Raw genomic sequence first — 25,404 nt, 5'->3', positions numbered from 1 at the left:
TTGCAGTCTTGGGGGATTAGCCTATTTAATGGAAGTATTTCTTACTAAAAATTTATACATTTGCTAGAAATAAGGCTGGATATAAAAGCTTTTTTGAATGTACTCAGAATTGCTTCACAGACCGGATGAAACCGTCTGACGGGCTGGATGCAGCCCGCGGGAGATATGTTTGACTCCCCTGCTCTACATGAATTCTACGCATTAGCGAACGAATAATAACAGTTGCCAAAGCTAGAGATTTACGATATAAGTGTCACTAACCCGCACCCCTACCATGTGATAGCTTATATCTCGGTTTAGCCACTTTGAAATTGCGATATACATATCTTTTGGTATATCATTTTGTAGGCCACAGTTGCATCCATGATTTCAATATGCCACACTGCGTACATGTATGATACATTCAATTAATGACTATACAGCGCTTCTGGGCTGTGTTTACTTTCGATACGAGTTCTTCGTTATACGATAATACCGAGATTCCTTGCTGGTGCTTAACGAGTGTACCGTCTATGTTTGTTTACACACATAGTCTTACCCTGACGTGAAATGTGTTACGAGATCGTGTTTCCTGTTACTATATCGATTCAGATGGTAATGAAGTGTGCACATTTGTACTGCAGTGTTGTCGATGCTTGTCAACAGCCGTATAATTCCTATTATATTTGAGACCAACGCTAAGTAAAGCATTTTGAAATGTTGAAATTGATTCAAGTTTAAAATATTGTTGTTGTTTTTTAAAATAAATTATTCGCCTTTGCCCAACATCATTATTTCTCACTAGCTGAACCGGCTACGACGATTGCAGCATCATTCCATCGAAGGAGAATCAGCCGACATGAATGGACATATTACCTTGACGTGCAGTGGCCCAGATAAGCGCCAAGACTGAGACGCTTAGAAAACAGCTCAGCCGGCTCAGGGCTTCCTCACAGTATCAAGCTCGACGAGGAGACCGTGTTTTAGCTAAAACCGTATCTCGCTAATCATGATATCCAATCCTTAGTCGCTGAAAAGCGTTTTACGGTATTGTGCGCAGCTCCTACGTTAAAATAAAATGAAAGTAAGGACCACGACATTTCTGCTGTATTTGCGTTTCTTTATTACACTTCTTTTGTCATAACTATTACCGTTGCCTATGTTAGAGATCTTTCGAATACGGATAACCAGTCTACCAGTGGTTTGTAAGGGTTTATCTTACAGTCTCATTTTTAACAAAAATACTAGTAATGCTGTAGCAATGTTGAAATCATGTGTAGGCTACTACTCTGCAAGAAAGCGAAGAACTATATTTCTGAAAGAAGAATGTAACATGGTGCCGCTGACCGGAACAGTTCTGAGGGATGGCGCTTATTTTGAAACGTATGCTACATTGTGTTATTTTGCTATACATCTCCCTTCTTGCTTGAGCGATTACAGGCAATCCTCATCCGGATTGTAAACTTGCCATGTCCATTTCATCTAAACGGGACGAAATCCCGTAAGTTCTACCTATATCATATTACTGTGATCAAGGTCAATTACCTTTTTTCACTCTGATCGTGCTTTGGGAAGGTGCTGTTGACGGAAGGATCCCGCCCGTGTCGTATGTCGACGAAGTAGCTGGACAATGACATTGGTATTTAAAAGAGATGTAAAAATGATAAAAGTAAAATAATAACAATCAATGATCCGAAATGCGCTGGTAAGTCTGTTAGGGTTGTTCAAAAATAACCGGATAGTTGATAAGTTTGTTAGGTTGCGTGAAAGAGACGGTACATATCGTATTTGACTCATTTTAACCGGCAGAAGCGAAGCGAAGCGAAGAGTAAAACATTTTTGATTTATTTTAAAAGAATAATATTTTTCAATTTTTTCTGGATACCCCATAAAGTTTTGCATTGTCTAAAAAATCGATGTATAACAAATTTGGCTCAGTTGGTGAAGTCATTGGAGTACCATAGCTAAATGATAATATTTGCCACCGTAAATAATATATTTTTCAAATCCAATAACTTCACTTCAACGGGTTGCAATGTAGCCAAATTCCTTCTGCATCGCTTTCATGCGGTAGCCTATAAAATTTGAAAAAATAAAGTTTTTGTTTATTTAAACCAATCCAATTTTTACCCATACAACTGCACACCTACCGGTTGAAAGGGAACCTAATTCGATGTGCAGCGCCTTTTTCATAGACAACCTAACAGAATTAGACAAACAATAATAATATTCACGTTGGTATCAGTAAGTATAATTAGTGAATTGTAATTAGTATCAGTAATATATGAAAAAAGCTATGTTTGAACAACCCTGAATTGCCTTTAGAGCAGTCGGTAGAAAATGCGACACAACCGCATTAAAGTCACGTGGAAATCTTAAAATTCCGAGTAATATAGCTTGACTTTGTAGGTTCAAGATAAGCGTAGAAGCGGTGCACACTAGATGCAGCTACCTGATTTCGACTTCTTCGTTATGTCGTACTTGCAACAGACGCCGAATTGAGCTATCCACAACTGCTTCACGTTATTTCGACGCAAACAGAACAGGGTGAAGAAAATAATACCCTGCAATAGACATAAGTACCATGAGTGTTCACCTGAAATAAGAGGTAACTGTGTTTCATTCGCAGGAGCTATTTCACGCGCTTACTACGACAATTTCACTCGTGAAAGTGATGAAAACGGACCCAAAATTCCTTTTTACTTTTGGAAATTCAATTGGTAAGAAGTAAAATCGTTTTGCCTAAAATCTTTTCAAGAGGAAGCGGAAGTAGTCGTCAAACAAAGAAGTATAGAAATACTTCGTTATTGACCCCTCTGGAGTCGTGATATGCACTCGCAGCACATGACTCGGACGTATCTCGACTCTATGTTAGAGATGCACAGTATCAGGATTTTGGATTCTAACCGGACAGGAATCCGGCATGTTTTTCATAAATAGGATCGGATCCGGGTGCACATTTCTTGCCCGAGTGCCGTATCCAGATAAGATTCAAAATTTCTAGTTCATGAATTCACTTTAAAGCAGCCTTGGGATGACTCGAGTCACCTTTTTCGCATGACTTGACTTGACTCGAGTCACTTTGCTAAAATGACTTGACTTGACTTGACTCGGCGTATCAGAAAAGTGGATTGACTCGTGACTCGGAGCAAAATTCACGAGTCAATTTCAAGTCATCAAGTAATCGGTGTCGATAAAAATCACTGTATCTTGGATAAGTTCGAATTGTTCGCGAAACGCTTGTGTAACCCGTGAGAGCGACCAATCATTCAATGAGCGTGCATTTCACCGAGCCTCGATTGTTCTCTCACAAATAGATTGACTGCAAACGAAGTGATCGAAGCGTAAAGCTTACGTTGTCGTAACTGTAGTGGTAAAGTAATAGAATAGCAAAATGTCTATTTCTGTTCTCTCTTCTTATCTTACCTTAACCAAACCGATTGTTTTATTGAAATTGAAGTCGAATATAGTTTATAGAGTCATCAACCATTGGCGCAGGCTCGAATGGTATCATATCTATTTGTAAATGGGTAACGTATTGCATCTTATCAATTCGTTTCTCTATTTTGGCTGGTAACTATAAACTGAGGCTATGCAATTACGTAGTTTAACAGTTCTACGTAAATATGTGAGAGACACAGCGCCTTCTTGCGTGTATATTTAACTCCATATTCGGTCATCGGTTCGGAATCAATGACCAATGACCACTCAAACTGTAATCCAGACAGCTAGCAAATTGCAATGACGTAATCATGCCTCATAGATACATCGAAAAGGCAACTTCACGTGAAATGCGACTTGATTCGTGACTTGACTCGACTTGACTCGAGTCACCTCCAAAAATCGAGTGACTTGACTTGACTCGAGTCACCTTTGGAAATCGATTGATTTGACTTGACTCGAGTCAAAATGTGCAATGACTCGTGACTCGAAGGTAGTGACTTGATCCCAACACTGCTTTAAAGTGTCTTTCTGATTGTTTACAATTCACATCAATGTTTTGTGGGAACTTCGACCTGGTTAGTTTTTGCATTGCACCACAAACTCGGAGAACCCTTAATAGCAAACTCCCATGCTTTGCCGAGGTACAATTTGAAAAATATCGACTAAGGGGCCAATGGATGCGATCAGATCGTGGCAGGATTATTTTAGATCCGGATTTTAGCATTAAAGATGGAATTTTATTAAACATGATTGGATCCGAATTCCTGAAAACCATGATCCGTATATCTCTACTCTATGTTTACCTGGAATGCGTTTCCGATGGAGAATAGCCAGCTGAACGTTTCGTTTACGATCTCGTCTTCTGAAAGCGTGAGAGGCACGGCGAACATCCAAGTCACGCCGAGCAAACTCGGTATCAGAAACACTCGGATTAGCTGATCCTTCAACTCTGGGTCTTTACCGGCTTGGCGACCATGCTGATATTATATTGGACGGTGTTATTACGAAAAATCGATCGTTCATACTATGGGTGAAGTTGGGAAACTAAGGAATTTTGAGCTCTTTCAAATTAAATTAGAAGTAATGAATTCGCAAAAACTTGGAAATTCAATCTAGTTCCGAATGAGATAGACAAGAATTAAGTTCAGTTCATATTAAGCCACAGTTCATAGAAATTGCAAATGGCTTTACAGCAAGCTCGGATTAAATCACACTATACAGTTTTTGTAACATTTTCAGTAAACCAGAATATTGATTGGAATTAAAATTAAAGCATTGAAACATCTGAGAAATTAGAATAAAATTACATTGCCAACGTTTCGCTCTAATTAGACTAGTTAAACAATTGGAATTATCTAGTTGTCCAAGTCTGATACAGAGCAATAAGCATTTCTACACTGTGCGGTGCGTGAATGATAAGTGTAGCTTATTACGAACTTGTTTACTGTCCCGTCGTTCATATAATTGCGGACAGGAGTAGATAGAACATTATATCGTATGACCAATGTTTCCTTCAAGCTGCGCACGTGCGCAAATGCGCAGTGGTGACACGGTCTCTGCGCACAGAAAATCCAAGTTGCGCACAAAAAATCCGAAGTGATGACCTTTTTTTATTCGTTACGCACTGTTGCCCAAGGGTCTGCGCAGTGAGTTGGTGAGTGAGCGCACACTCGTCAAAAATTAGAGGGAGCATTGCGTATGACTATATTGGGTTGAGAATGCGGATCCAGTATTTACCGTAATGATTTGAGTCTAGTCTAGTGAGACGCTATTCTTTTCAGGTACTGAAATTAAACACGACACTTTCCACTTACAGTTATATCATCAACGGGAAATCTATAACGTTGTAGCACAGTATGCAACGCATGTAGCGCAGACAACGCACGTTCGTGGAACCGACAGTTCTGTGATACAGAGTAAAATACGCTACATTCCCACGAAGCGCAATGAAATAGTTAGGGTCGAAACAATCTTGAATTATCTTGTAATGTGCAGCGTAACGGCTTGATATCATATTCTTTCCGGGGGCTTAAATATACATATTTGAACTTTCCAAATCTGTTATGATGGCGTAATGAGCGTTACCCAAATGCCGGACTCGAATCGAAGCTTAATACGAAATCGAATAAATCCGCCACTCAATTCTGTCCGACGCGAGACCATTCAAGACAATGGAATTGCAAATGAAAACGATGGTGTATGATTTATAGTTATAATAGGATGCAATGAGCATCCGCACGCCTAACATAGCCTACTTTACATAGAATGCTTACTGCGTGGTAATTTGATTCATCATTGACCTCAATATACGCGTTGATAATAAGGTTTGGCGTGATATATACACAGAACTATCGGGTTAATTGAGTTTCCGTGTTTCCTATACGAAGGAATTCGTTTTGGGGTGGCATTTTAAGAGCATTTAGATTTAGATCATTAATCACATAGAGTGAAGATAAACAAGGTAACAAGTTTGTTTCACTTTACGGCCCTGACTTTGGAAGGTGACTTTAGTAGGGTAGTGGTACGTTAACCTGCTGTGAAACCAATGGTTATAGTTATATAGGTAAGAGCGCAAATCCCTTCATAATTGCTAGAGTTTCATATAGGCTCCTAATCGATATTCAGTGGCACACAAAAAGCCTTAAACCAGTGGTACCCAACCTTTTTCGAGTCATCGCCCCCGAAATATTGGGAACCGAAAATGAGCATACAAACTGTAATCACCGTCGAGTTGACAAATGAAAAAAGGTCAACTTTTCGGGTTGGCCTCAAAATTACACTTTTACAGCTAAATCTTCGTGAGTTGACTAAAAAAAAGTCATTTCTCCGACTTGACTCCGAAATAGCCGTTTAACGCGCCATCGCCTCCTATCGCCGCTTCGCTATATTTTCGCTCCCTATACCGCAATATCGCCCCATTGGGATCATAATAGGAAAATCGGTTCAGCGTAAACTGACCATATACGCCGAAACACTACAAATACTAAACAACAACCGTGGCGTTGAACACTTGCGTAATTGGTACTGTATGCCGCTGTGTTCGACAGGGCTCGTCCGTATGTGACCACTCGATAATTGAGAATGTGGGCTCGTGTTAAGTCTAGGGTTTTGGTTTATTGGGATATAAAGTCACATGATCAATTATTGAATACTCAATTGCAGTAAAAGTAGGCTTTTAGAGGTACACAACGGTAATATCGCAACAAACAACATTTTTATATTTCCAAATTTGGAAATGAAAAATGTCATAACAATTACATATCACAGGAGATTTCACATGAAAAGTTATATAGCCTATAAATGAGACGTATGATTTGAGAATCTCATTTGACCTGTGTGACTTATATCCACGTATGTACGATGGAATGAAATCTTACGTTTGGCCTCTTCCGGATGATCTTGTGCATGATTATTATGAACCCCACGAAATTGATGGCGAACATAATCCCAACAGGTACCAGGAACCCGAAATACAACGCATACGAGTGCAGCCAACAGAGCCTGTCGCCCGCGTACGATGATTTCCAGCACAACGGATCTGGACAAGATATCATCTTCTATCAGCCTTACCGAAAACAGGCCTAAAATACCTGCTTTTCTACTTACGGCGGGTTCGCTACTTCTAATTGCGACTGAGTACATAGATTTACGACGTTAGGCTACATCTATTTTTACTTGAGTACCAAGTAAGTATTTTAGTAGCTTACTATACAGTTTTGCTAAAAAAACTGAAAACTATATGCTAAGGAGAAGTGGAAGTAGTCTACAAACATAAGTGCTCGTGCAAGTAGAGCAAAACCTACTTAAATACTTCGAAAAAGTGAAGGTACTTCTTTGCCGACAACCCCTGGATTTCATTCGAGCAATTCGTGGATCCAAATATCACATCATATTTAAATGAGTGACGACTTTTCATAATAGTAGGCCTACGGTGTATACTAATTTTTCAAGCATTGGACGTTAATATACACGCAAGCTCCTCTCCAAACTATTAGGTAGTTCAAAGATCCACCAAGTTAGAGTCCTCATACACTTGTAATACGTATAGTTATAGCTATATTTAGAACTATTGCTAATATTAAGCTCCAAAAATAAAGCATTTACGAACCGTTGTCCTTGGACGGGATCCAACCATCTACAGTATCGCCAATGGTAAAAGCAACCAAGAATGTAATGGCGGTGGTCGTCAGCGAAGCGGCGTACACCAGAATACTGGCCTTAAACACAAACCGTCCGTGGATGTCTTCGAACACCCTGATGAATTTCCTTAAAATGGAATATAGTATAGGGTTATACGATATTTTGAAATCAGGAAAGGCGGGCACTTTTTCAAAATTTTCAAACCCACAATTCCGGAGCAAAATCTTAAGAAAATGGTAAATTTTTCCCAATTGGTGGTCAGTTGACTAAAAAAAGGCAAACTTTCTCGCCAAGGGCCCCAGATACAGTTTTTCCTTCACGTTTACAGGTGTTTGACTATCAAAAGGTTATTTTTTCGGCACTCGAAGGTAGTGACTTGATCCCAACACTGCAGCACTATGACTCGGACTTGACCGTCTGCTTCCCGACTTGGACTCGTACTTGATTCGGTGGTGAGTTGATGTTTGTAGTATATTCACCAACACTTAGGTAGGAATTCTGGGGTCGAGCCCGATCGGACTAGAACCCTTAACCCATGTGTGTTGCAGCTGGGGATTTTACCATACGCTATATCTCGCCACTGACTCGACTTGACTCGAATCAACACCATACGAGTGAAATTGACTTGTGACTCGTAACCGTTGACTTAGTTGCAACTCTGGAAATAGTACGTCACACACACGCATACATAACATAACACTAACCTGTACATGACGTAAAATTCCGTGATCATCCATCCCCATGCCGAAAGGAATGAGAATTGCAGGACGGCAGTCACTACGAGGCATGGAACATAAGCGCGCGGTCTCTCTACTCCGGTCAGAAATGTCAGGTAACCGACCATTAACGAGGAGCACAGGTGTAAGTGGATCTGGTTCAACTTATTTTTTCGGAGAGATCTGAAAATATATATATTCCAAAAATCTAGAAAAGTGGGAGAAGCGATGCGTGCAATATTAGTAGCAGAGGTGATCTGCAACGAAATAATTCTACTTCTACTTCTAACAATTTTGATTAGGTAAAGTAGCCTCATTCAGCAGCAGAAATGTGAAAGCGATTGACCAATTAGTGTGAATTACATAGAAACGACTTACCTAAAATATAAGTATGTGAAAATCGTCAACAACAACCCAACGATTGACAAAATGCATCCAATCTCCCCGACAATATCCAAGACGTAACTGTTTTTGACGTTGTTTGTTTTCTGAATCCAAATTTCAGGTATACTCGCAGGATTTTCTGTATCGCGTGCACAATTTTTCGTCATAGCGAAAGATTCTTACCACTAACACAGCAAAATTGGTCGCGTGATTACAAATACAAGTCACATATTCTGACGTATCTCCGTCTTGAGTTTCACAGCCGCTATAATTCCAATTCACAGTTTCAAAGTCGAGAAATGCACACCGCTGGGTCGTATAATTGCACCCACTTGCACTTGCCTGCTGCAAATCATTGTAGTTAAAACTACGAAGCTCGAGGTTGTCATGATTAAGTTTCATGTTACCGAAGATACTACGACTTCTTCGTTTTTGCCGGATATCTGCTTGAAAAGCGGAAATGATATTTTGATGGGCTCAGGAAGGTTTTGCAGTGTTGTGTTTGTAATCTGGATACTGAGCACCTGAACAAATGTGAAGCAATTAGGCCTACTTATGCAAGCAATAGAATAGTATACTCATATTGAATAAACCTGAATACTTTCGGCTGTTATTCATCAGGGCTATATAATCTTCAGCAACTATAGTAGAGATTTCCAAAGAACTATTTATATCAACAATATAAAAAAAAACTATTGATAGCAAAAGATAGAAGTAGGTTATTTTACAACTCACGGAAATATGGTCATAATTATAGCCCGACCGATATCGTATTTTTGGGCCGATACCGATAAAACCGATATCTAACACCTTCACCGAAAACACCGATATATTCAGCCGATATTCAAATAAAGGGAATCTGCCTCAAAGGCGAATTTTCAATACTTCAGAGCATTTATTTCAACATCTTTACAGACATTGTCATACTTGAACATGAAATAGACTGAAAAGGCTGCATCTGGGCACCTTGAAAATGTAAGCTATCCGAAATATAGCAATATTTCCAGTCTAGCGGTCAAGGAATATAGTTCACTGACTTCCTACCTACCATCATGCTGTGGCGTCACGAAAATAGCCTATCTTTTTCACCTCCCATTTCCGATACCGATAATTCTTTCAAACTGTAATATCGACTCGATATTATCGGCGAACCGATATCGGTCGGGCTCTAGTCATAATTGAGTTTACGGAGTGAGGATGTTCCAACTCTGCTATATCATATATATTATATCAAAGACTTGCGATGTTGTTTTGAATTATATATGAATGAAATAACGAATGGGCTTCATCGTTTTAAATTAGACTACCTCACTCATCTCTGCATTCTCTTCGTCACTATTCGGAAATAGTGTCGTGTCTTTATGCAGGAAGAACACAGCATTTCGCGACGCATTAGTCGGTGTCCCAAGCGCCGACTGAGGCACGCGAGCAGTGATGTTGCGCTGATTTCCTTTACTAACGCTGGTTGGCGCGTCGGTAAAATCAACCGATGATCGTCCGTCGACTTTTTGAGCCTACAGTTCGATGGCAACATAATGTTTTCATTAACCACTCTAATACTGCAAGGTTGGCTTGTAAGTCGTAATTACTGTATTGCTGGAGTTATACAATCCAATATACGGTCATTGGAAGGAAAGGGGATTACAGCAATCTGGCTCCGTGGAAAGTTAGTATCAAGGGTCTCAAAGGGATACTAGTATTGAAGTCTCTACATAGTTGCACGACTGCATCTAGTGATTGGTAAGAGTTCTATCTAGCTAGGGTTACCATACTTTCTCCGATTTGTCCTCTTTTGGGGAAATTTGCTCTCTTTTTCTAGAAAAAGTATTCAAATGCGATCAAAAACCCGACTCCAACGAAGCGAAGGTCAGAGTTGGCAAGACAAGCAGCGCAAAAAAACGGGTATTTCGGGAGTCGAGTCAAAGTGATGACCTTTTATTTTAGTCAACGCAGTGCTATTGGTCGAAAATTTTTCAAAATCACCGACTTTCTCTTCCGGTGCTAGGACTTTCAGAATATTTGAAAAATGTCTTCGGTTTCAGAAATCAAAATCCGGTAACCCTAGTTTTATCAAATCTTGTGTTGATATAGCGCAACCATTGTTGTTGTCTAGTAGGAACGTAATACAGAGTCACAAGGACAGGGAGTCGTGTCCGTACCAGTGCCGCCTCTACTTTTAGGTGACAGTGGTTACTCACCAGAAATGTCACGGACCCTGACTTGATATTTAAGACGTTCTGTGTAAGCACGATGTTGTCCGCAAAGATTTCCAAGGATCTTAATAGTTTTGTGCTTTCAGCATTCTCAAGTTGATCTCCTGCGATTAGGTGCACACTCTGCACAGCCTTGCGTAGATTATCCGTCGCCCATATAATATTGATCATTGCTGATTCCGAAACCTGAAAGAAAAGTTTCTCGATAATTATCTACGAAATTACCAAGGCAGACGGTACTCTGCAACCAGCAACCTGCAATCAGCTCCTTATGCATACTGCACAATGATCAAATATTTAGGACTACCGTCTCACAATGTTTGCAAAATTATTCATCATAATGAAGGACGCATTGTAGTAAATTAGTGGACTTGCTTACCTTGATTTTATTTTTCTCGACGCTGTGCGAAATGTCATGATAAATATCGATAAATTTATTCACGTCGGTGGCAGTCGATTGTTCGTATTTGGAAGATAAATTTTTGATAGTAGACATGACGTCAGTGAGCGAATCTTCTGTATACTGGCATACATTTTCCTAGCACAAAAAATGTAAGCATTTAACAATGGTTTCGTTATTGAATGTCATTTTTTTAAAACCATTTTCGCCACCTTGAACTGTATATTTGGACAATATTCCAGTATAGAATTGCGCCGGTACGCATATTTTCGGTACCACGTTACAACTCTCATATTGCGCGAAACTGTAATACTTATTTACGACGACTTGAAATCTAAGGATTGTATTAAAAGGCGGCCTTTGACTTGGTGGCTATGTGACCTGAGGTTGTCGCCAGGGACGTAACTGTCGCATCCCAAACACCCCAATCGGGGGGGGGGGGGGCGAGCTCGAAGGGGGCCCAAAATTATTACGCAAATGCACCAAAACTAAGGGCTATTTATGAGAGATGTATTACACTTGAACATTTTCTGTCGAGATTTATTGTTGCGACATTTCCTGATTTGCCCAAACACATCAGAAGTTAAGGCTAACTCGCGACTCAGTGAAATGTGCTGCCAAAAGATTGGTGGCGAGAAAAATGCGACCGAAATTGGCCGGAATCTTCGATGTACGGTAGTCCATAGTCCATAGCTGCCTAAACGGCTGTACTGAAATACTTATGTCTTTACAATTTGATACCAACAGTTCAGGCGGTAAATCTGATCACGCTGTGTGAGAGAGGATAAAAATAATAACATTATAAAGGACCAATATTATCGATTAAGTAAATTAAGTAGCGAGCTCGATTTTGTTTTCGCATACACACATGATATTCACAGTGTATATATTGAAACTGTCGCCTTCGTAGTGGTGTAAAGGGGCGGCAGGAATGTGGGTATTGAGGGCGAAAACCCCCAGAAGTTTGTTTTATCAATCTATATGGGGGCCCAAGACCAACATTTTGGGGGGTCCTGGCGAGGTCCTAGTTTTTACTATTTCCGTCACAGGTATGAAGCCACGCATGCAATTCGCCGCCGTGCTGACATTACACCCCGAACAATTTCTTTGCCAAAAACTATCAATCAGAATTTAAAAACAAGAAAATTTTCATCTTTTTTCCAAACTAAATCATAATCATAATTACTGAATTCATAAAAAAAACTTTGAATTAAAGAGAATTAACTTCTGAATTAGAAATAAAAATAACGAAAAATCTCATAAGCATGAAAATATAAAACGTCTGTACACTAGGGTTGTTCAAAAATTTTTTTTCCGGATTCCGCGGATTCACTGATTAAATTGTTAGAATGCCTAAAGAAATGCTGCACATCAAATTTGGCTTGAATCCAACTCGCAGATTTGAACGCACATGAGTTTGAAAATCTTGAATTTATTATGCAGAAATTGAAAAGATAAAATTTTACTTTTAACCCCGTGAAAATGTTATTTTGTCTAAAGAACGATGCTTATCAATTTTTGCTCACTTCCAACCGATAGAAGCGAAGTTATTGCCGTTGAAAATTCTGGATTTGCAGAAATAGCTTATGGACGGTGGGTACTTACAGAATTATCAACGAAAAACTCAAATGACTTTGCTTCTACTGGTTGGAATTGCGTCAAATTTGTTTTACGTCGTTTTTGCAGGCAGCTCAACAATTTCGTGGGGTTGACAGTACAATATGAAAAAAATATTTTATTTTTTTAAATAAATTCAATTTTTTTTCAAATCCTGTGCGTTCACATCTACCAGTGGGAGAGTCGAGCCAAATTTGACCTGCACGATTGATTTAGGAAACCTATCATTCAGTCAGTGAATCCTCGGAATCCCGAAAAAAGAGTTATTTTTGAACAATCCTACTGTACACCAAACCTGGCCCTTTACACCCTATATACTTCTCCTGTAACATTTTCAGCAAACCAGCAGTTAGATAAGAATAATTAGAGCGTAGCAACATTTCCCCCCTTAGATCCGATCTAGATTACTGACGTTTCGCTACTTATCCATTACTGTCCAGTTATTGCAGTTGCCTTCAGACCCTAAGGCGCACGACATGGTCAGAGGTGGTCAAAGTAACCACTTGGTGTAAGTGGGGAAAATCTACCCCCGACTACTCCAAAAAAGTACTTCGTTACAGACCAACTTTGGTCTACACCAGGGGTGGGCAAACTACGTCCCGCAGACCACATGTGGCCCGCAACATCGTTTTGTACAGCCCTCGAAAGCCTCAAGAAAACGTTTCAAGATAATGATAAAATTCGTACTAAAAATCAAATTACTGTGGATAATGATAAGATATATTCTTACCATAGTATTTTTTTTTATTTCATTGAAGGCGCGATATCCCGACCTCGGTGCCCATGCACTTTAAAAGGTGATCACAGAAAATGAAGCGTAATTGCCTCAATTCAGACCACAACATTTTGGAACCGGGAAAGGAGGACAATTTTAACAAATCAGAAAAGTTAGTTGATCAAGACTGAAAACATTCGATTTCGCTATTTTTGCTATAAAATTTGGTGAGTTGACTATAAAAAAAGGTCATCACTTCGTTCTACTTTCGATTTACACACATTTTACCTAAACTTAGTGGTGTTGACTAAAAAAAAAGGTCGTCACTTTCGATCTGACCGCGAATTCCCCGCTCGAACGTCAATCTTTGATATTTATCGTCATTTATGCCAATTTCCACTCGAATTTGTCCATTAGTTTAGCTGTAGAAGCTGTAAAGGAGGATGATTTGCCGAAAGGAGGACGTTCAGGCGTCCTCGGTAACCCTAACGTTATCATCAGATCAATGTTTGGTTTGTTTTAAATACACAAATGCCTGTATATCATTTTCATGTCATCGGTCACTATATAATCAAATAACAATATTTTGGCTGATCATCTCGATTTTATATAGTGCGGCCCGCAAATGCATTCAAACGTTGAATGTGGCCCGCGAGCTAAAAAGTTTGCCCACCCCTGGGCTACACCAACTCGCAGTTTTGTGGTATCAGGTCTTGAGCACTCATTTAGATTGAAGCTAATATTTATGTAGTTTTACAGTTAGGGTTTGGGGTACGGTTTGAAGTTGATTCCTTTCTATACTAGGGCTGAGCAGCGATGCAGACACCTTTACAGTGCAGTTGTTTTTTAAGAAAAGTCACTGTGTCATGGGACTCACACATGCGGCACCGATCCCCATGAAACAGAACAATTATTTTGTTCAAGAGAACTCCGATCGTAACGTGCGCCATTAGTTTCGTTTATACATCGAATAGTTGCAGTGTAGCTGTACCCTGTTATTGGGATGGGGTAGTTTCACTGACTTCGAAGAATAAAACTACTCAGCACCGTCACATGCGTCATCTAATCGACTCGACTTGCCTTTCAAAATACGCAACTAGATCTAGAGCTAGAACCACTCACTTTTATGAACTCAAAACTATCACTGGAACAATATCTTTAAATATTTTAGATATTTCGATCCGCGATACTCATCTCTTGGCTACAGTAGCCTATTATTAGTAGTTGTGACTCTTAGTTTCTGAGAGGAGTTTTGTAGTTGTTCGTTAGCAATGTTATTTAAATACGCAACTAGAACTAGAGGTATAAGTACGTTTCAAAATCCGTATCTAGAAATAGAAATAAAAGTACTCAAAAATACGCAGTTAGGTGATCGTGAACTAACTGAATTAGTAGCTGGTAACAGGGTTGTCTCATATAGGGTTAGTTCGGATATCAATAATTTTCCCTATCCAGATAACGGATATATCCGAATATTCGGAATTTATCCAACTGGTTCACCTGATAATAACTGCTAAGTGAGACAATCGATTTCATGAGGTCTGCATGAAAAACGGATCGCAAAATCATTACGCGGTGTTATTGTAGAGCAAATTGAATGTTTACTGCTTCTGCAACGCCCTCCTTATAAAACACAATGCATCATTTGTGGCATCCTGTAGCCGGGACCGGAATTTCTAACGAAGTGTCCACATGCATTGAATGCTCTTTCAGCTTCCACAGAAGTGGGCTGAATAGTAAGCAGCACTTCGCAGAGAGTCTAAAGCAGGGGCCGGATTCAAATCTTCAAACCGCTCGCGGGCCGGATCAGTCAAATGGTTCCAATATGTTATCTCAAAATGCACAATGTACCAGTGTTGGGATCAAGTCACTACCTTCGAGTCACGAGTCATTTCGAGTCATTGCACATTTTGACTCGAGTCAAGTCAAGTCAATCGATTTTCGAAGTTGACTCGAGTCAAGTCAAGTCACTCGATTTTTGGAGGTGACTCGAGTCAAGTCGAATCAAGTCAAGTCAAGTCACGAGTCAAGTCACAATTCAAGTCAAGTTGCCTTTTCGAAGTATGAGACATGCTTACGTTATTGCATGTACTAGCTGTCTGAAATACAGATTGAGTGGTCATTGATTCTGAACCTATGAACGAATATAGAGTTAAATATAAACGCAAAAATGCGCTTTGTCGCTCACATATACGTAGAATTGCTAAACTACGTAAGGAATTGCATAGCCTCGGATTATAGTTACCAGTCAAAATAGAGAATACAGAAACGAATTTTAATATATACAATATACAAATTGATATGATACAATTCTAGCCTGCGCCAATGGTTGAGGACGATATAAACTATATTAGAATTCAATTTCAATAAGACAAGAGGTTTGGTTAAGTTAAGAACAAAGAACAGATATAGACATTTTGCTATTAAATTACTTTACTATACTAGTTTACGACAGCGTAAGCTGTAAGCTTCGATCACTTCGTTTGCGGTCAATTTATTTGTGAGAGAACAATGGAGGCTTAGTAAGACACACGATCATTTAATGATCGGTCGTTTATATAGCTCAGTGGTTACACCAGCGTTTCGCGTACAATCCGAACATATGCAAGATACAATGATGTTTATCGACATCGATTGCTTGATGACTCGAAATTGACTCGTGAATTTTGCTCCGAGTTACGAGTCAATCCACATTTCTGATACGCCGAGTCAAGTCAATTCAAGTCATTTTAGCAAAGTGACTGGAGTCAAGTCAAGTCATACGAAAAAGGTGACTCGAGTCATCCCAACACCGCAATGCACACCCTTGCTTTTCGCTTGAATACCTTATTATCAATCCTGTAGGCAGAATAGTATATTAAATTACATTACGGATCATAATAAGGTTTATATTCAAGCCACACATTTTTCTCGCAAACGACAGAATTCTGGCAAAAATTCGATGATTGGTCGTTTGAATTCAACCGCTAAAACACTGCCTCTAATGACGGAATAAGTTGGCAAATGTCTATGCTCATGCCCACTTTGTATTAGTCGCAATCTGGCGTCAACTCTGCGTATGCGTTGTAAGGAATACGAGAGATTTAACTGTAAACGCGGACGTTGGAATATGGCTCATTATCATTAATGGTGATTCGGGTTTCTCTGTCTGTCTGGGACATTTTGAGTCAGAAGTGATATAGCAGTGCGATAAAATATATTTGAATTATACTTTTTTATAACTGGTACATTATCCATGCGACCTGTATATAACAGTTTCGTTTTGGCTTTTTCGCTTCGGGAATAACTACTTTGGGGCTCATTTTTCCAATAAAAATCTAAACTCAGTGTGCACTTTTTTGAGTTTTGGGAATTGGATGTCAGTGTCACCAACGTATTCCTGATGGTGACTGGGGTCAAACCGTAACACCGCTGTCGGATGATTATAATGGGATTTCTGATCATTACATTTAATGCGTCGTGGGAAGTATTTCTTACTATAATATCTCAACATTTGTTAGAAATGCTGGATTATAAGTGGATATTTCAATCCACTCAGAATTGTTTTGCCGGCCGGATGCGGTCCGCGGGCCGTATGTTTGACACCCCAGGTCTAAAGATTGGCATGTCGTTTCTCGGAAACTTCAACGACTTTACATTCTTTTTGACCATTCTTCTGTTTAGGTTTGGAGTACTAGAAGGACGAGTAGCTGATACTGGAAATGATGCCGACATGATACCTCGCTCTAATTCCTCCATGAGAAATTCACGTGAGCTGACACGCAGCCAGCCAAAAATTAAGGGGAGGGGGAGGTGTTTGAAATAAAATGACGGGGTTTCGATTTTTTTCGAATTAAGTATCAGCGGAAATCAATTACGCTTGCACGCGCGCACATGCTTGCGAACATTCGATGTTATTCAGTTTCGCGATGTCACTTTCACAATCGCTAATTAGAATACACTTAACGGCATATCATCACCAAGCCATCGAGAGATAGGAGCCAACACATGCTAGGCCCGAGACGCGATGGTTAGGCCAGCGATGATATCTTTCGTAGTCCTATTGCAGATGCGTTTTGTGGGTCAGCGATAATATCGTGAGCACCAAGCCAACGCAGATGTGATTGTGCAGGTCAGCGATGGAATAGTGTCCACACTGCGCAGTGATGCGATTCCTCAATCCAGTGGAAGTATGGGCTTGTTGAAGACTCGAAAAATCAGGCCAGAGACGCTAGCCGAGTGCGCGACAATCAATGACCTAATTTAACCCTTTTAATATGGGGGGGGGGGGTTACTGGTGACCCAAGTTCAAGTTCATCCCTCAAATTCTCTAAAGTTATATGTCGTAGCGGACTGCATTTGGTTTCTATGGAGAGCCAGCTATCTTCTGATTTATATGATACGTAATTTGAAGGTATAGGTCATGACAATTTTCGAATACCGACGATCTGAAATGAGGAGTTCTGCCGAAAATACGCATGCCTAAAATTTCCAGATATTTTCCGAGTAGGAAATATAGTCAGAAATTCTGCCAGAACATCAGAAGTCGGCATGTACGGTATTAACATGGTTGGGTTATATTTTTTGTGCAATTCTGTGCAATTTTTCACCGTTTCGAACTTTGACTTTGTTTTGGGGGGTTTTCTGAGGGGGTTTGGTAATTTTGATCACGATTCGGTGATTTTCAAGAACATAAGCAAGTTCAAGACAAGTTCGTGATGGAATACGAGTCACAAACTGGTTTACTATGCCTACAAATGGTTGGATATGACAAGAGAAAGTATACCACGTTGTTTCTTGCCATTAACTGGGCGGTAGGGGTCCGATTCGGCATTGATCTTGAACTTGACCATTATGACCACTCACTGACCACGCCCATATGTAAATTTTTCATGTATTTTTCATTTTACAATATCTGGCGAGCCGGGCGGGTTACGGTCATGGTTGACGGCCTGTTTGAAACCAGGCAACGGTGGCTACTCACTGAAGCATCATTTTTGACTCTCTGACGCTATCCTGGGGGTTTGTCTGGAGAAATGAGAGAGAGAAAGAGATTTTTCAGAGAAAAAGTTTGTTTATTTAGTCTTATAAAAAACTCTAGACATGTCATGGAGTGTCGATCGAGGGCGGAAACGGTAGAAGCCGGAACAGCTCAGATGAAACTCTTGGTGAGGTCACGGTATGAATTTGAAAAGCGATAGTCAGTTCTGCAAAATCTGACCCCCCATTAAAAGGGTTAAGGATCTTCTCATCAGGAGATCGCGTCGCGTTACATTGTGCAATGTGGACGGACACATCTCGCTAATTGGCACTCGCTAATCGGCCGCGCGCAACACCGAATTCAACTTATTGAAGCTTACTGAAAAGTGTAAAACGCATTAGCAACGATACTCTTTTATCCCGTTACCGTTAGAATTACATAACAGAATTATATCCGGATATCAGATGTTATAAATATCCGAATAATCTAACCCTAGTCTCATGCACATCGCGCTGGAAGCGATCGATATCATTTTTCTATATCAGGGATGGGCAACATACGGCCCGCAACGTGATTTTGAGTGGGCCGCAGACAGCTTTCGGTCTCACATGATAATATCGCCCGCGGTTACTATTTGCTTAGTATAGTCAAATTATAGTGACTGTAGGTTATTCTTTCTTTTTTCGGACACATATAATAGTGATTTTCAGTTATTCTTTAGTTCTTTGTTTTCTTTGTGTCCGTCATGCAGGCAAAGTTCAAAGAAAGTGTACACAACTTCGATCTACCACAGATGTCTCAATGACATGAAGACCTATTGCAGTACATTACGTTAACAAATTCATTCGATAATGTTTTGGTCTCTATGCTTCAACCTTAAAGTTTACATTAAATATACGAATAATTCTTTTATAGGTGGATAAATACGCTTATAATGTATGGATTCAGGAAACCGGCCCGCCAAGTATCGCATTTTCCACATCCGGCCCGCCGCGTATTTCATTTTTCCATATCCGGCCCGCCGACTGGAGAAGTTGCCCACCCCTGGTCTATGTGCTCAATGTCAGTTATGATAATGGCTGACTTTCAAATCAAGCTGTGTTTAAGACCAATGCGTAGGAATCACTGGGAGTAGGGGAGATGTGGTACCGATGGATCACTGGGACCGAAAATACTTGAAAAATTCTCCATGATAATTCCATGATTACACTCCGTGAATTTGTCTACAATTACATGCTGGTAGAATCTTTCCTCGCATGCAAAAAAATTCGACCTGCGTGAGTTATGTGGTCTGTGACGAATGATTTAAGTTTTAGGGGGTGTAAAGTAAATTTGGATCGACATTTGCATTTTTCTATATCACCTCTCAGACTAACAAACCCACCATAATTTTTGATGTGAAGTATAGGGCTTGTATCAGGGTATATAATGGCACATATTTTTTGAATCAATACCATCCTCGAGTGGACTATTTTCAATTCAACTACAAAATTTATGGGGTGGGGGACCTATATGGTACCATAGCCAAATCAAGCAAAATAGATGGACCAACTAATCACTTAGCAACAAAAACTCGCCTACATATATAGAGGCTGTAAATCATAGTTACCTGTGGTGTTTTATCGCTATTACGAGGTATTTGAAGAGCTTCTTGGAGGTACAGAACTTCAATATACAATTGAATGGTATATTCATATTGAAATGAACCCGAATATTTTCGGCTGACACTCGTCAGGGGCAATCTTCAGCAACTAGTAGAGAAATGGAAAGAACATTGTATATCAACAATCGTATCACAAAATCTGACGTCACCAGCATGAAATTTCGTGAATTTTGTGATACGATTGTTGATATACAATGTTCTTTCCATTTCTCTACTAGTTGCTGACGATTACCCCTGACGAGTGTCAGCCGAAAATATTCGGGTTCATTTCAATATGAATATACTATTCAATTGTACGAGGTATTTGAAAGTCAAAACGTCGATTTGCGGATAACATGTATAGAGCATTAATTTTTTAAGTTTGGGCGTAAATCAAAACGTGATTTTATGCCAACTTTGAATAATATAATCTATTTTATTCTTGAAGGTCGCGACGAAACATTCTTCATTGGCTTGCTGTAGCTTAGATTATAGTACACAACAAAACAAGTTACAAATTTGAGTTTTTGAGCGTATGTCTCATAGGTCCCATGGTCGTGTGCCTTTGGACCCACCGGGTGGGGACCGATGACACGTTCGAGCTACAAAATTTAAACGTTCATAAATATTTTTTGAAAAGGCGGATATTCATGTAAATGTCCGCGATAGGTAGAGCTTGTATCGAAGTGTTGAGACAGCAAAAGATCTGCTATTCTTGGCTGAACATTTGAGGACCAGAGATCATTTTTCAATTTTTGATCCATCGGTACCACATCTCCAATACATGTCGTTGACTTGAGGAAATTCTAAGTGTCCTTCGTTCGACACTATATATATTTACTGTCGTCCTCGCCGTTTTGTTTCGACCGAACCCAATCCCCTGGTTTGCTGTCACCGAAATGCCAACTTGATGGCCTGTGTGAAGTATGTATAGCTTTATCTTCTCGAGCAAACAGGTGTCAGGAGCCGTCACTGAAATATATCAGAAATCACTGAAATATCACTGTCACTGTTATTAAAATACATGTCAGAAAATCTGTATAAGTTCCCCAAAAGCTATGAAATTCACATGACATTCTGTATGGCCGGCCACGGAACAGATAGGAGCTCGCTGTGGCCGGTGCTTCCCCCGTTCTGATATTGATTTTCCACGGTAAGATGTACTTGTGCACACTTGGGCAGTTGCAATCGATTGTCTGGTTGGTTATATTTAGTAAATATGCAAACCTACGATTAAACAATATGATGCTGATAATGTCCTTCATTTTTCAACCATGTTCATCGTTTATGATAAATCTTCGATGCGAAGTTATACATATATATTTGATCATGTAGTTTAAGGATGTAGGGGCAGTTAAAAAATGTTCGTGAATTGCCCTGATGAATTTATCAATAATACAATACTGTACAGGAAATTTGTCTTCATCCACTACAGATTCTACCATTTTCACTCGAATCCACTTACCGAACGTGCCCAGAAAAAGCAATGTAAGAATCACCACGATGTAATGCTTGTACATATACATCCCCATCTCTAGCCTATCTGCAGCCGTGACCTGACTTCCAATAAACTCGTAGCTGCTGATAAATTATTTCAGGACACAGAGTACTTCCATCGACAGCAGGTTCGTTCATTTAAGGCTGATACATACGGTATCTCTCTATACTGCATATGATATCTAGCCATAGGAAGGTTTTCTCATTTCCAAACAAGATTTGCAGACTAATATTATAGGAAATCGAAGTAATCAAACAATTCCATCTGATTTTGAGGACAAAAGTTCATAACCTTCGCATACGTATCTCGCAAGGGTGCCGCGAGAGATTTATACGAATTTTTTTTTAAATTATGCACAAAATAATTCTAGTCTACAGCAAACGAACAATAATCAAAAAGGGCTCGATGCGAAGTTTGTACATATGACAAATAATGCTGTAGTTGCTACTTCATCTCGGAGACGAAAGCGCACAAGTACAGCACACGCGCGTCAACGAAGAACAACTAGGCCTACCATATGATCAGGACTGAATACAAGAAAACGCGTTGCTCTATCAAGTATGTCGGACCCCAATTGTGGAACAGCATCTCGCCGGCTATCCGACAGTCGACGACCATGTCCGCATTCAAGTCGAAATACAAGCAATTTCTTCAAAATCAATACTAGCCAGTCTTCATGATTACCGGACCACAACCTAACATTGACCTCGCCCTCCGTCACATGTGTTATGTTCTTGATCTTCTTTGAACAATAACTCATATGACGAGGTTGCAATATTAAATCAGTATATTATACAGCAGAATAACTTACGATAGGCGACACGATCCAGAGTGCAGTTAAACGAAAGACGACGAGACAACAGAACACAGGGTATAAATACGAAGCACGACACACGAGGAAATAATGATTGGCGGTAATTACTAATCCTAGACAAATAAGAGATAAACGATACCAACGTAAAATGCACGAACATAACAGTCCTCCCCTGTAAGTTGAAGGGTACAAGGTGATTCACGTTGGCCGATAGAACTCAGTTTGCCTCCTAATTCTAACGGGATAACGTCTACCAGACGTACGAGCAGGACTAGCTGCAGCTAGCTGTGAACCCACCTCATTTTGTCGCTTGCGTCTTATATTCTCTGCATTACTTGTCATTCAGTGAGAATGCCTCTTATTTCCTTCGCCTGGGCTAAGGTGGGTGTCTGATCTTAAAGGCTACTCCAAGTTGTTTCGACACCTTCCTATCTTTTCATTGTATCGCAGTCTTGTGATGTTTTGAAACGATGAAAATATTAATAAATCTGACTGACTGACTGACTGTCATGACCACAATCATTATCGCTTTACCCGACAATATATAGCCAAGAGTTGGATCAATTACATTAATTCAGTTCAATTACAATTACAAATACTTCCTTGCATGATTCAATTACATTACAATTACAATTACCCAAAGCTAAAAATATCAAATTACAATTATAATTACTGTTAATCATGTTATTAATTACAATATAATTACAATTACTGTTAAACGTGTAATTCAGAGGTGGGCAACCTTTTTACTAATCACGGCCGCATTTCGATTACTTATGTAGCCTGCGGCCGCATTCCAGTTCTTAGCCGTAATAAACAAACTGGACGCAAAATACGTTAAACTGTCTAATGTCCGTGTCCATTTCCAGTGAACTCCGGACTCTTCTGCTTTTCATATAAGCCTATTATACGTACCGAAATCGCGAATGGTGATGTTCTGACTAGTTGCTGGGATCGGGTATGGTCGCGCGGAGCGCAAGCAGTTTTCAGGTTCACTAATGGATTCCGTCATTGGGTGGATTCCGTCACCGGTAGAGATGATAGAGGGGGTGCTTTCGACAATTTAGGCCAAGTTATAAATGATAAATGCATCTTCGGGTGGGCCAATTGTTATTATTCACTTTGCAGCATGCTGTTGTTTCTTGACCCTACATCAGAATTGTCGGTAGTGCAGTGGCTCTCAAAATTTTTTAGACATGCCCCCCTTTATACTAGTCAAAAATTTCTCGCCACCCTCCTCGTCATATCACAAAATGCAACCGGAATACTAGCAATCCCAATGGATAGCATGATGGCATGGAAGGTTACAATTGTCGACGAGAGAATTCTTAAATAAAAAAATAGGACTATATACAGAGCAAGACCTTTGAATCGGAGGTAAATCGCGCGAAGCGCGCCAAAACATTTCTGTTGACTGCGACTTCGTGTCTCCTTTAGATGCTTCCGCTAACCCAAGGGGGCGCTCCCCTCAGTTTGATAACCACTGGTATAGTGGAAACATATTGGAATCGCTCAAATGTACCAAAAACAAAATTCTCTCGCAACGAGTACATGATTTCCATGCCGGCTCGAATTGCAAAGGGCGCTACGATATTAAAATAGAAAAACGAAGAAGAATTTAATCGCGCGAAGCGAATTTCAAGAACAATTGATATCTCTCAAAAATTCGGGAGTGAATTTGTAGTTTCAATTTGCATATCGACGGTCGCCAACACATATTAATTGAATAACGTGTCGACGGCCGCACATATAGTACTCCCTTCTACGGCCTCAGGTTGCCAACCCCTGAGTTATTGATTCGGTAGAGAGGTGTTCTCAACGGTATAGCGACGTCATTAGCAGCAATCTCAAGCTATTCATGTTTCATTCATGATACTAAGAATATTCTTTAATTAATAAAAACAAACTTGGAACGTATTCGAACTATGCCTGATCATGAGTAGGGCTGGGCACAATGATTCGAGTACTCGAATCAGAATCGAGTATTGATTTTAATGATTCGAGTCGAGTAGTAAAAGACGATTTTTTCGAGTACTGAAATTATACGCTTTTCGCACTGAAAGTTTTTTACAAACGAGAATTATAGTTTTGATACTATTTTCCACTGAGGAAGCCTTGAAACCTTGATTGGCCGTGTCGCAGCATAGGAGATATGGTACAAAACTACGAACGTTACGGGAAATACCACATATTCGAAGTCATGATCATCCCACAACATTGTCAAGAAGTGCAATGAAATCAGTATGATCGAGAAAATACAAAAGTATCTTTAATGTGACGGATAACAGGCATTATGTTCTTTGCGTTGGCATAAAATGTACATATTTTACCTATGACATAGTACATTCTGTAGTGACGTCATAATGAGTGATACTCGAATACTCGACTCGACTCGAAGCGTAATACGTGATTCCGAATCGAATCACTCAGATACTCGATTTTGCCCAGCCCCAATCATGCCTACTGAAAAATACAAACACATAAAAAACTTTTGGTTTTTAATGGTCGCTCCTGATAACTACGAATTACAAAATTCAGGATCGCATTTACATTTTCACTTGCTCAAAATCTCTTTGATTACATTTGATGAACATTAGGGGGAGAAAAGTTTCCGGCCCCGATATATTTGGCTAAGGTTGGAGGTAAGATTGGGATAACAACTCTAGAAATGCGTGATCAAATTTAATGAACGCACCAGTGCGAACCGTCACACAGGTTGAAAAGCACTGGTCTGACGTATGTTGCTTGGCACAGCGCCTAATGTGTTGTGGTAGTATTACGCTGGTATAGCTTCAGAAGGCTCGGCGTGCCCTATGAGCCGTGAAGTTACGATTTCATCCACTTGAAACGGTGAAGGACTCACACAATTGCACCTTCTCTAG

The 25,404-nt window shown here is 39.9% G+C and overlaps 3 protein-coding genes across 3 annotated transcripts in view; 1 reads left to right on the top strand and 2 right to left on the bottom strand.

The window, feature by feature from the left end:
• The window catches only part of LOC145449995 (placenta-specific gene 8 protein-like), a 152,732-nt gene that overhangs the window by 49,091 nt on the left and 78,237 nt on the right, over positions 1 to 25,404 (top strand). The window lies entirely within an intron of this gene.
• The window catches only part of LOC145441779 (uncharacterized), a 97,244-nt gene that overhangs the window by 45,588 nt on the left and 26,252 nt on the right, over positions 1 to 25,404 (bottom strand). The window lies entirely within an intron of this gene.
• LOC145438197 (adhesion G protein-coupled receptor L3-like) lies at positions 130 to 11,372 on the bottom strand. Its single transcript, XM_080315582.1, has 13 exons — positions 11,256 to 11,372; positions 10,862 to 11,062; positions 9,971 to 10,177; positions 9,071 to 9,187; positions 8,847 to 9,008; positions 8,658 to 8,767; positions 8,268 to 8,591; positions 7,532 to 7,689; positions 6,801 to 6,961; positions 4,227 to 4,400; positions 2,432 to 2,543; positions 1,525 to 1,602; positions 130 to 1,461 (listed from the first exon to the last, which is right to left on the bottom strand). Exons 1-13 carry the CDS (start codon positions 11,370 to 11,372, stop codon positions 1,427 to 1,429), a joined length of 1,956 nt encoding a protein of 651 aa, XP_080171708.1. The 3' UTR covers positions 130 to 1,426.

The sequence above is a fragment of the Botryllus schlosseri genome, chromosome 1 (assembly GCF_051294905.1).
Source record: "Botryllus schlosseri isolate E-star chromosome 1, Bs_hap1, whole genome shotgun sequence".
NCBI classification, from domain to species: domain Eukaryota; kingdom Metazoa; phylum Chordata; class Ascidiacea; order Stolidobranchia; family Styelidae; genus Botryllus; species Botryllus schlosseri.
The sequence above is the reverse complement of the archived record's forward strand: the minus strand, read 5'-3'. Positions and strand labels throughout refer to the sequence as shown.

Excerpts from the sequence above, each read along its gene's own strand:
- LOC145438197 (XM_080315582.1), bottom strand. The coding sequence starts at position 11,372 with ATGTCTACTATCAAAAATTTATCTTCCAAATACGAACAATCGACTGCC. Across the intron at positions 11,063-11,255 it reads TCGAGAAAAATAAAATCAAG|GTTTCGGAATCAGCAATGAT; the intron begins GTAAGCAAGTCC and ends CTTTTCTTTCAG. Across the intron at positions 9,188-9,970 it reads AGAATGCAGAGATGAGTGAG|GTGCTCAGTATCCAGATTAC; the intron begins GTAGTCTAATTT and ends ACATTTGTTCAG.